We start from the raw sequence: 12,108 nt of genomic DNA, 5'->3' as shown, positions 1-12,108 counted from the left end.
ACTCCATCTCAAAAAAAAAAAAAAAAAAAAAAAGAAAAAAAAAAAAACCAACCAACCAAACAAAAAAAACCCATCTCTTGAGAAAAACCCAGAACCATGGCTCTCAATGAATTCTCAGACTGGAGCCAGGTCACAGACCCAAAACTCCATTCAGACCCACACCACTGAATGGAGGGGGCCAGGTGCCTTGAGGAAGGATCCCCCAGATTTATCCTGTTCGTCTTTTCCCAGCCTTCAAGGGGATCTCTGCGGCTGTGCACTGGGGAAAAGCAGATCATGAGAACTTCTGGGGACTCCTGGATGCTGGCTCTGAACCGATACGAACTCTGGAGTCAGATGCCACTGGGTCAGAATAGGGGCTTATGAAGGCCCAGACCAAGGGAGCGTTGGCTCGGGTCCGATCCCAGTGGGCCTGTCCCGTGGTCATCCCCGGTTCCGGGTGTACGATTGGAAGAGGCACCCTCAATGGAAGGCAGTGTCCCCCCACAGGAGGGGCAGCGCCTGCGGTGCAGGCCACAGTGGAGACCAGGGAGAGGCCAGCCGTGCTGCTAGCCCCTTCAGCCTGCTCACCCCTCACAGGGCTGACTCTGTCACCTGCCGGCCCCTCCCCAGCCCGGTCTAGTGGTCCCTGCTCTGACGTGGAGTCAGTGGCCGTTGCAGAGGCCGCTGGCTCCCTTGCTGTCCTCGGACTCCTTGCGTGACCCTGATCTTGGGCGGGACATTCGACCTTCCTCTCTTTGTGCCTCCCTTAGTGGCACCCAGCCTGTCTCCCTGTTGGATGAGGGCACAGGAGAGCCACCCGGGGCGGGCAGGGGATGCTACAGATGCTTGGGTGCTGTGTGCATTGCCCTGTGGGTCAGAGGCCTGACTCCTGGCACTGCTAGCCAGTGGGCTCTCGGTCTAGAGGTGGGGGTGCATGGGGCGGGTGTTGGGAAGAGTGAGCGTTGATGAAAGCACCAAGGGCCCCTCGGGGAGGACCGCACACAGAAGGGACTTCCTGCTGCTTGCCCCTCCCCACCATGTGCTGTGGCAGCCACCTGTTCTAGCAAATGTCTCCATCTCTGCCCTGCTGGGGGCCAGAACTGAGACTAGTTGCCAGAATCTCCCTGGAGCTGTGGAGAGCAGGAGGGTGTCTCTCAACCCCTAATTCTAGCTCCCACCCATGCCCTGACTTTTTTATACCTGGACCCCAGTGTGTCCAACTCTGGTCACCGGCTAAAGTGGAGCCTGTTCTGGGGCTGCCCTGGCCACCCAGTGTCTTCGTTGGCTCTCGGGCACTGTCCCAGCCCAGCCTGTGGCCTGCCCACCCCCTAGTTCAGCAGGTGAGAGCAGGCCCGCTGCAGCGACTGACCCCAGTGCAGCAGGTACTCTCCTTAGCTTCATTCTTCTGGGGAGACAAGGGGGACTCAGAGAACACAGTGATTAGTCTGAGGCTACACAGCTGGGAGAAGCCCTGTGTCCTCTGCCGCCGCCGGGGACCTGAGCCACTCCAGGCCACATGTGGCCGGCCGCCAGTGGCCTCTGATCAGGGTCTTTGTCCTGCCATGCCGAGTCAGTTGGTGATGGCGGGTCTGGCAGGGGGTGCACAGGGCTCCCAATACTGTCCGAGGCAGCCAGTTCGGGTCCTCCATGCCCACACCTGCCCCTTTCTGTTTCTCCCTGAATGAGGAGCAGTGGCTCTGGGAAGGGCTCTGTGGGCAGGTCCTGTGGAAGGTGGCTCTGCTGCGGCGAGGAGGGAGCTGCTGAGTGGGAGTGGCCTTCCCGAGCATAGGGCCAGGCAAGGGCCTGGGCTGTGCTGCCCTCTCCCAGCACTCCCAGCTCTGCATCTGAGGCCAGTGTTTCCCCGAGAGTGGACTCACGCCCAAGAGCAGACTGGCCTTCGCCTGCAAACTGGGCCCCTGTGTGCAGGGCTGTGTCCCCAGGGCTGTCTACCAGGCTCAGGCCTGTAGCTGGGTGGCTAGAGGCCTGCTGGCACCTGGGGATCTCAGCCACAGCAGTGCAGGGGTGGTGATCCTGGTGGGGGCTGGGGAGTAGTGCCTCCTGCCTGCATCCCAGGGCCCCAGGCTCATCCGAACATCCATGTTAAGAGCGGCGTGGTGGGCCGGATGCAGTGGCTCATGCCTGTAATCCTAGCACTTTGGGAGGCCGAGGCAGGCGGATCACCTGAGGTCATGAGTTCTAGACCAGCCTGACCAAGATGGAGAAACCCCATCTCTACTAAAATACAGAATTACCCAGATTACCCGGGTGTGGCTCACGGAGGTTGTGGTGAGCCAAGATCACGCCATTGTACTCCAGCCTGGGCAACAAGAGCAAAACTCTTGTCTCAGAAAAAAAAAAAAAGGTGTGGTAGGGAGGTGGGGCTGGGAGGGGGCAACTGGGTTCAGGAGGTGGGGGGGGCCGGCAAGCAGACTGCTTGGGTGGGGAGACGGGTGAACTCCAGGACCCCAAGGCCCCCTCACACTGAGAGCCCAGGGAGGGATGGCTGCGGGCAGGGTCTGTATGCTGGGTCACCGGAGGAGGGGGTGGTGTTTCCAGCAGTAGAGCGTCTGGTGTGGAATCAGTCACCCTACCCTCCCGCTCCTGCTGAGTGACACCCCATCCTCGGGGCTGCCCCCGCGTCTTTATTGAGGAACAGAAAACTCTGAGGGGGCAGCCCCTTCCTCCCCAGGGCACGGCCTTGCCCCTCAAGGGTTGGGTTCAGGGGCAGCGGGTAGGCCTGGGCACGGCTGGGTGGTCACCTCGGGCGAGGGACGGGGAAGAAAATGGAACTGTGTGTCTGAGACACCGCGATCCCTAGTCGGGCTCAGGCCTGGCTCAGAGCAGCCACCAGGAAGCGTCTGCGGCCCGCATCGGGGAACAGACCATACTTTGGACTCTTGCTCAACCGCCGCTTCCCGCTCTCAGTGGCAGCTGCCGCGCAGAGCCTGGCTCTGGTGGGGCTGGGGGCCGTGGGCAGCCCCCGGGAGCCGCCTACCCGCGGACGGGCCGGCAGGTGGGAGGGGGCGTCCGGAAGGGTAGGCGAAGGCACCGCGGCCCGGTGCAAGCCCCGGCCCTCGAGGCGGCCTCCCGGCCCCGGGCGCGGGACGTGCGCAGGACTGACCAGCAGGGGGCGCGCTCGCTCCGTGCTGCCGGGCCGGATGGGCTGAGTGCGCAGGCGCCGGGTCGTGCCGGCGCTGTAGTTCCCCGGATGGCCGCGGGGGGGCGCAGCGGAGGCAGCGAGCGGTCCGCTCAGAGAAGCCCGCCCCGTCGGCCACGCCCGCCCTTGGGCCGGAGCTAGGGACCCAGGCCGAGACCTCTGGTCGTCTGAGGGTGCCAGGGGCAGCTGCAGGGCGTTTGCTGGGCTTCACGAAGTGACCGCTACAGGGAGTGCAGTCGTAGCCACAGGTGCCCCTTCCAGGGTCACTGGAGGACAGAGCCTGGGGCGGGGGTGGGGGCGGCCGGTGCGAACGGCAGGCGTGGTTGGGGGCGCGGGTGGAGGCAGGACGCCCCCAGCCCTTTCTTCAGGGCGCTTCGTGGGAACCAGGCTGCCCGGACCTGGCCCGCCCTCAGGGCTAGATCATAGGGTTCCACCTCCTAGGCCTCTTTCCTCCGCCCACCTCTCCCCCCTACAACCCAGACAGCTCCTAGCTGCCTTGCCCCAACCAGAGTCCTCTCTGCAAAATAACAACCAGACCAGGTCCCTCCCTCAAAGGTTCCCACAGTCCTTGCCTGCTCTGACCTAGGCTGACCCCACCTCTCCAGCTTGATTTCCTACTCCATAAATGAGATCGGTGTTGTTTATCATAATGACGGTTTGCGGTGGTTTCCTTTTTTTTTTTTTTTTTTTTTTTTGAGATGGAGTCTGGCACTGCCGCCCAGGCTGGAGTACAGTGGTGCGATCTCGGCTCACTGCAAGCTCCGCCTCCCGGGTTCACGCCATTCTCCTGCCTCAGCCTCCCGAGTAGCTGGGACTACAGGCGCCCGCCACCGCGCCCGGCTAATTTTTTGTATTTTTAGTAGAGACGGGGTTTCATCTTGTTAGTCAGGATGGTCTCCATCTCCTGACCTCGTGATCCGCCCACCTCGGCCTCCCAAAGTGCTGGGATTACAGGCATGAGCCACTGTGCCTGGCTAATTAAAAGAAAAAAAAAATTTTGTAGAGACGTGCTCTGGCTTTGTTGCCCAGGCTGGTCTTGAATTCCTGGGCTCAAGGGATCCCCCTCCTCGGCTTCCCAGAATGCTGGGATTACAGGTGTGAGCTCCTCAGCCGGGTCAATTATGTTGTTTTTATTGCCTGCATCACCTGAACCCAAACCCTTTCACCTGCACCTCCAGGCAAACCAGACCCCACTGTAGAAACACACCCCTTGCATTCCTAGAGTTTGTTTTTCCTTCTTCTGTTTTGCCCTTCTACACACATCACAACCCTTCTAGAAGCTTTTCTTTGGGGCTCTGCCCCAGTGGTCCTCTCCTTCCCCCACAGCAGGGGCCTGGGTGGGCCTCCTCTCTGCATGCATAAACTGGGCCCCTGTTCCCCTCTTGCGGGCCTCACCCATCCCAGGTCAAGGAGCTCCTCAAAGCCATCAACCACAGCACCTTCATCTCATTCTCTCTCTCTTTTTTTTGAGATGGAGTCTGGCTTTGTCGCCCACGCTGGAGTGCAGTGGCACGATCTCGGCTCACTGCAACCTCCGCCTCCCAGATTCAAGCGATTCTCCTGCCTCAGCTTCCTGAGTAGCTGGGATTACAGGCACGCGCCATCATGCCGGCTAATTTTTGTATTTTTAGTAGAGATGGGGTTTCACCATGTTCACCAGGATGGTCTTGATCTCTTGACCTCGTGATCTGCCTGCCTTGGCCTCCCAAAGTGCTGGGATTACAGGCGTGAGCCACCATGCCCAGTCTTTTTTTGTTTGTTTGTTTGAGATGGAGTCTTGCTCTTTTGCCCAGGCTGGAGTACAGTGGCACAATCTCAGCTCACTGCAACCTCTACCTTCCCCAGGTTCAAGTGATTCTTCTGCCTCAGCCTCTCGAGTAGCTGGGACTACAGGCATGCGCCACTACATCCAGCTAATTTTTTTTTTTTTTTTTGGTATTATTTTACTAGAGACGGGGTTCGCCATGTTGACCAGGCTGGTCTTGAACTCCTGACCTTAGGTGATCCGCCTGCCTCAGCCTCCCAAAATGCTGGGATTACAGACATGAGCCACCACACCCAGCCCCAAATATATTTTAAATGTCTCCTTTTCTCTCTCAGCAATGCCACCTCCCCAGCCCAAGGCTCAGTCATTCCTCACCTTCAGTACTGTGATAACCTGGTTTAGAACCTAGGTGATTCGGGCCAGGCACAGTAGTTCGGTCTCCCAAAGTGCTGGGATTACAGGCGTGAGCCACTGTGTCTGGCCCTCGTTCTCTTTCTTAAACGCCGAGCCCTCGGGGTGCTGCATACAGTAGCAGCAGATTAACAAATGTTCATCCACTCACACCACCTGCTGCCCACTCCCCTGCAGGGTTGCACAATCTTGGGAGGGGTGCCAGATGTGTACCCCACATCTGCGTGGGTGTGTTGGCGGTCTGGGGAACGGTCAAGCCACCTGTCACCCTCTCCAGGCCCTGGGCACTAAGGCTGTGGTTAACAGAGCTTGGGGTAAGAAGCCCTGGGAAGAAGGTTGGTGGGGCCTCAGTGACAGAGGGCCGGGAGGCGGCTGGGGAGGGGCTCAGGGTTACCTGTGGATAAGCTTTCTCCACTTCCAACCCCTCACGGCCCCCCACTCCCTGCCTCCTTGTAAAACCTTGGAGGTTATTCATGGTTCAGCCCCTGACTTCCTGTCTTACCAAGTTTCATCTCCAGGACATTTACAAGCTACTCTTGGCTTCAAAGGGTTTGTTGGCTGCAGTGCAGGAGAGGGGAGGAGAGGGTGGCCAGAGCCAGGTGGGCTGGGTGCCAGGGCCCCTGGGGTCTGCTTCCAGTCATGGACTAGGCCTGCTGGCCCTGGGCTTCCCCTTCCACCTCAACTCCAGGGCCTTTTTGGTCTCGAAGTCTCTCTCGGAGTATGATTCTTTGCTGGGCCCCAGAACTCCAAGCCGGGGAGCCCCTGGTGTGTATCCAGGTCTAAGGCCAGGGAGGGCAACTGGAGTCAGAGAGAGGACAGCAGTGACCAGCCTGGGAGATGAGGGATGGAGTCCTGGCTCTCGGCCAGAGGGGTGGGGAGAGGGGTAGGGGTTGAGTTTGAAGGCTCTGAAGCCTAGGAGGGGCGTGGCAGGGGTGGGGGTTGGGAAGAGAAATTTAGAGCTCTCAGCCTGGCTGCAGGTTCTGGGTCCTCCTGAGCATTGAGCCGAGTAAGACAGGCCACGTGCCTGTGTGGTCCACTGCGGGGGTGAGGTGCTGCCCCTGGAAGTAGGGCAAATGGAGGTGCCCTTGCTGGGGATCCTGTCTGCTGGCCGGCGGGGACTTGCTCTTCAGAAGGGGCTTACAGGCAGCCAGGCACCGTGGCTCGCGCCTGTAATCCCAGCACTTTGGGAGGCCGAGGCGGGTGGATCACCTGAGGTCAGGAGATCGAGACCATCCTGGCCAACATGGTGAAACCCCATCTCTACTAAAAATACAAAAAATTAGCTGGACGTGGTGGCACTCGCCTGTAATCCCAGTTACTCGGGAGGCTGAGGCAGGAGATTCACTTGAACCTGGGAGGCAGAGGTTGCAGTGAGCCAAGATCACGCCATTGCACACAAGCCTGGGCGACAGAGCGAGACTCCCTCTCAAGAAAAAAAACAAAAACCAAAAAACAGAAGGGGGCTTACAGACTCTGAAAGTGGTGTGGGGTGTCACTTCGGGCTTTACACACTGTGTGAAGGTGCCTGGGGCCTGGCCGCAGGCCTCTGAACCCCCCTCCACCTGTGCCCACGTGCATACTCGCAGAAGATGTGCACACTCACCAGGGTCCACAGACAGGCACACAGAGTCCCACGCCCTATGCAGCGCATGCGACTCCTGGGCCTGTGTCCAGTCCCCTTGCTCCTGACGAACATGCTCCTGGTGGCCTTCCAGTCCATCGAGACCATCGACAGGGCTGGACAGACCTGGCCACAGAGGACTCGCTTGGGTTTGATTGAACGCTGCTCTGCCCTCCCCACAGGGCTGGGAGACTTCCATGCCCAAAGCCCTGGCTTAGGGCCATGAAACTGGAGGAGGTGGGGCTGGGGGAGGGCAAGGAGAGCCCTGTTTCTGTGGGACCCTCCTCTTGTCCTGTTCAGATCCACCCTGGAGAGAGAGGCAGAAATGGAACTACCGGCCTGGAAGAAGGATTGCTACATTGGTTTTTTTTGTTTGTTTTTTTCTTTTTTTTGGAGACAGTGTCTAGCTCTGTCACCCAGGCTAGAGTGCAATGGTGCAACTTTGGCTCATTGCAACCTCTGCCTCCCAGGTTCAAGCGATTCTCCTGCCTCAGCCTCCCAAGGGGCTGGGATTACATGCACGAGCCACTGTGCCCAGCTAATTTTTGTATTTTTAGTAGAGACGGGGTTTTGCCATATTGGCCAGGTTGGTGTTGAACTCTCGACCTCAGATGATCACCCGCCTCAGCCTCCCAAAGTGCTGGGATTACAGGCGTGAGCCACTGCGCCTGGCCTGATTGCTACATTTTTATAAATTGAGCTGGGCCAGGCTGGTGGGCAAGAGGCAGTTTGCAGGGCCCAGTTATTCATGGGGGTTGGGGGAGGGAACAGGAAATAGTAGCAAATCGCCTTCTCTCTGTGCTGATTCCTCCAGGAAGACCCAAGGGAGAGGAGTGAGGGTGGCTGGAAGCAGGCTGGCTCCCAGCAGGCAGGAGACTGAAGACAGTGGGGAAGCATCCTTCCCGACGCTGGGAATCTGGTCTGCCTTGGCAAATCCTGGGAAGCCCCACAACCCTTGTCTGTCACAGTGTCCCTGGGTCACCAGGAACAAGATCCTGGGTTCAGCAAGCCAGGCTTGCTTGCCACCGTGAGGCCAGTGATGCCTTTCTGCTCCAGCCTTGTCTGCAGGGAAGACGGAATTATGAGATAGGTCCTCAGGTTCCCCAGGGCGGGAGCAGCCTCTGAGCACCCCTTCTTCTGTGGCCACTGCTGCACGTTCTCTGGGTCCTTATCATAAAGAACATTCACCAGCACTTAGGAGCTGGGTACAAAGGGAGGTGGGGGTGGGTGTCAACTTTGTTTAATACAGTACGGAAGTGAGGATCACAGGATCACAGGGCCTGGATTCCTGCTAAGGTCACCTGCTAGGAGGGGGCAGAGCTGGCTTTTTTTTTTTTTTTTTGAGATTGGGTCTTGCTCTGTGGCCTAGGCTGGAGTGCAGTGGTGCAATCATAGTTCACTGCAGCCTTGACCTCCTGGGCTCAAGAGATCCTCCCACCTCAGCCTCCTGAGTAGCTGGGACCACAGGTGTGCACCACCATGCCTGGCCAATTAAAACAGTTTTTTTAGAGATGAGATCTCCCTCTGATGCCCAAGCAGGTGTCGAACTCCTGGGCTCAAGTAATCCTCCTGCCTCAGCTTCCCAAAGTGCTGGAATTACAAGCGTGAGCCACCACACCTGGCCACAGAGCTGGCCTTGAATCAGCCTTGATGGTCCCTCCAGCTTTTGCTGTTAGCGTTGCCCCATCCTAGCGAGGGGCTCCTGCCCCGCCTTGGTCCCCACCAGGGTGAACTGGGAACAGCGGGCCCTCGAGGAGGGTAGGATGGGGGACGGGCCTCTCTGAGGGGCCCCTCCCTGGGAGGGAACCACATCCTTTATGAGCTCGGGCAAATCAGGCATCTGAAGTGCAAAACCCCACACAAATCAAGGACAGCTGGGCCCGCCCTCTGGCGGCAGCCCCCTCCCCTCGCTCCCCTCGCAGGAAGCCTGGCAGGAGGGGCGGGGCGGGGCGGGTCTCAGGGCTGAAGGGTGTGGTGCTCAGGGAGGGAGTTCCTGGAGCGCCTCCTCGCTGTATGAAATCTACCCGAGCTGTCTCTGGAGGAAGGCGGGGCCGCTAATCACTTTCCAGAGTGGGGTCGCGGTCCTGCCCTTGCCTGTGAGGGCCCAGGCTGGGGGTGCCCACCCCGGGGAGGGGACAGACTGGGAAAGAGGTGGAGAGGGGTGTCGGGGAGAGACACACACACACACACACACACACACAGTCAGTCGCTCAACAAACGAGCTGTCACCCTGATCAGGCGTGGAGCCACAAAAGGGATCAAGACTGACCCCGTCTCTGCCCTTGTAGAGATCATGGGTAGGTGGAGACGGATCAAAATCACCCACAGAGAAATAGTTATAGACTGTGAAGGGGCACAGATGTAGGCAGCATGCTGGTTGTGGGTCTGAGGCTGGGCAGAGCCTTCCTCCCAGCACAGCCTTTCTCCCCAGGACTCCCCGCCTCTTCCCCTCTCCAACCCCTCCTGCTCTGGCCCTCCTTGTCACCTCTCCAAGGGACAACATTTACTGGGCCCAGCAGCTGGGGCAGCACAGCCCATCTCCCCTCCCAGATCCTCTCCTCCCAGCCACTACATCAGGCCGGCCATCTGCATGTTCGACAGCTGGAGGGTGAACAGACCATCTGCCTGGCTTTCTGGCTTATGCAGGGGTCAAGATGAGCTCGGGCAGTGTGGACCCTCAAAACCCCTGGGGCCTTGGGAGATCCGGCTACGCAGAAGGAACTTGCTGATTTCTGTTTCTTGGCAGAGGAGGACATTCAGACAGAGAGCAGGAGATGAGGGACCCTCTCAGGGTGCAGGCACAGCCCCCATCCTTTGTCCCTGTGGTCTGGTTGCTCAGGTGTCCTGGGGCAGAGGAAAGGAAGTTACTGTGTGTGTGAGGAACACGGAGAAGAAGTTCCTGAAATGATCAGATTTAACCTTCATAAGGCACTGAACACAGTTCCCATGTGATTGAGCAATTCCACTCCTAGGTATATTCCCTAGAGCCATGAAACATTTGTCCACTCAAAACCATACACCTGAATGTTCATGGCAGCGTTATTCATAAGAACCCCACCGTGGAAACAACCTAGATATCCATCAACGAATGAGGGAATCAACAAAAGGTGGTCCATCCATACGATGGAGTATTACTCAGCCATGAAGGGGAAGGAGGCACGGGCACACGCCACAATGTGGATGAACCTGGAGAACATGCTGAGTGAGAGACCCAGACACAAAAGGACGAACATTGTATGATTCTCTTTCTTTTTTTTTTCGTTTTAGAGATGGGGTCTCACTCTGTCTCCCAGGCTGGAGTGGAATGGTGCAATTTCAGCTCACTGCAACCTCTCCCTCCCGGGTTCAAAGGACTCTTGTGCCTCAGCCTCCCGAGTAGCTGGGACTACAGGCATGCCCCACCACACCTGGCTAATTTATTATTATTATTATTATTATTTAAGATGGAGTTTTGCTGTTGTTGCCCAGGCTGGAGTGCAATCGTGCGATCTCGGCTCACCACAACCTCCACCTCCCGGGTTCAAGCCATTCTCCTTCCTCAGCCTCCCAAGTAGCTGAGATTACAGGCATGCACCACCACACCCGGCTAATTTTTTGTATTTTTAGTAGAGACAGGATTTCCCCATGTTGGTCAGGCTGGTCTCGAACTCTCAACCTCAGGTGATCTGCCCACCTCGGCCTCCCAAAGTGCTGGGATTACAAGCGTGAGCCATGGCGCCCGGCCCACACCTGGCTAATTTATGTATTTTTGGTAGAGATAGGGTTTCACCATGTTAGCCAGGCTAGTCTCGAACTCCTGACCTCAAGTGATCCACCAGCCTTGGCCTCCCAAAGTGCTGGGATTACAGGCATGAGCCACTGTGCCTGGCCATAGTTCTTTCTTTCTTTTTTTTTTCTTTTAGAGATGGGCTGTCACTCTGTCGCCCAGGCTGGAATGCAGTGGTATGATCATGGCTCACTGCAGCCTCGTACTCCTGGGCTCAAGCGATCCCCCCACCTCAGCCTCCTGAGTAAGCTAGGACTACAGGTGCATACCATCATGCTTGGCTAATTTTGAAATTTTTTGTAGAGACTGGTACTCCTTATGTTGCCCAGGCTGGTTTTGAATTCCTCGCCTCAAGTGAACCTCCTGCCTCAGACTTCCAAAGTGCTGGGACGACTGGTGTGTGCCACTGTGCCTGGCTAAATTTAAAATATTTTGTACAGACGGGGTTCTCGCTTTGTTGCCCAGGTTGGTCTTGAACTCCTGGCTTCAAGCAATGATTCTCTTTTTGTGAAATGTCCAGAATAGGCAAACCCATAGAGACAGAAAGTAGATTCGTGGTTGCCAGGGGCTGGGGGAAGGGGAGAAAAGGGCATCATTGCTAATGGACACAGGATTTCTTTTTGGGGTGATAGAAATGTTCTAAAATTGATTGTGACGATTGCACAACTGTGAACATACTGAAAACCATTGATTTGCACGCGACAAATGGCTGGATTGTATGGTGTGTGAATTACATCACAATAAAGCTGTTACTCTTCAGAGACTCTTGTGAGTCATGGCAGGTCTTCATTTTACAAAGAAGGGTCTGGTGGCTCAGAGTTGGTGGGAGCCTGAGCAGGGGGCGGGGCTGGACCAGCGTCAGGCCAGACTCTAAGCCCCGCCCCTGTTCCTACAGGGCCTTAAGCTCCACGCCATCCTCTACTGCCCGGGGCTCTCTGCTGCTGAGCCTTCACCCACGCGGTTCCTTGGCCTGGAATGCTGTTCTCCTCTCCACCTGGCCGTCACCTCCAGAAAGGCTTCCCGACCTCTCCTCCCACGTATACCCTTCCACTGAGCGACATTAATGGAGTGTCCACTGCGTGCCAGGCTCTATTAGGTGCTGGGGATCCACTGGCGAATGAACCGCCCCAGTGCTGCCATCCTGGGCTCCCCCAGGTGTGCCGCCACCGTCAGCTGAGTGCCAGATGGAGGGAGGGGTCAGCTTCCAGGAGAACCCTCCGAGCTGACTCCTGGTCCCTGCATCTCTCTCTCCCTGCCCCCAGTCCATTCCACATCCTGCCGTTCTGGTCAATTCCTCCTGGAAAGTCCTTCTGCCCTCAGCGGGGACTAAGGATAAAGCATCCAGTAGGGGGACGGCAGGGCAAAGGCCAGGAGATGGAAATGACCATGCTGGGCTGGGCAGGGGG

At 57.5% G+C, this 12,108-nt stretch overlaps 1 protein-coding gene across 1 annotated transcript in view; it reads left to right on the top strand.

Moving 5' to 3' along the window:
* The window catches only part of MSRB1 (methionine sulfoxide reductase B1), a 20,710-nt gene extending 9,317 nt beyond the window's left edge, over window positions 1-11,393 (top strand). The window contains exon 3 of the mRNA XM_058434102.1: window positions 10,204-11,393. Coding sequence (XP_058290085.1) covers window positions 10,204-10,494 — 291 coding nt within the window. The 3' untranslated portion in view covers window positions 10,495-11,393. The remainder of the gene's footprint in view (window positions 1-10,203) is intronic.
* The last annotated feature ends 715 nt before the right edge of the window (window positions 11,394-12,108 follow it).

The sequence above is a fragment of the Hylobates moloch genome, unplaced genomic scaffold (genome assembly GCF_009828535.3).
Source record: "Hylobates moloch isolate HMO894 unplaced genomic scaffold, HMol_V3 SCAFFOLD_23, whole genome shotgun sequence".
Classification (NCBI taxonomy): domain Eukaryota; kingdom Metazoa; phylum Chordata; class Mammalia; order Primates; family Hylobatidae; genus Hylobates; species Hylobates moloch.
This window is presented reverse-complemented; position numbering and strand designations above follow the sequence as displayed.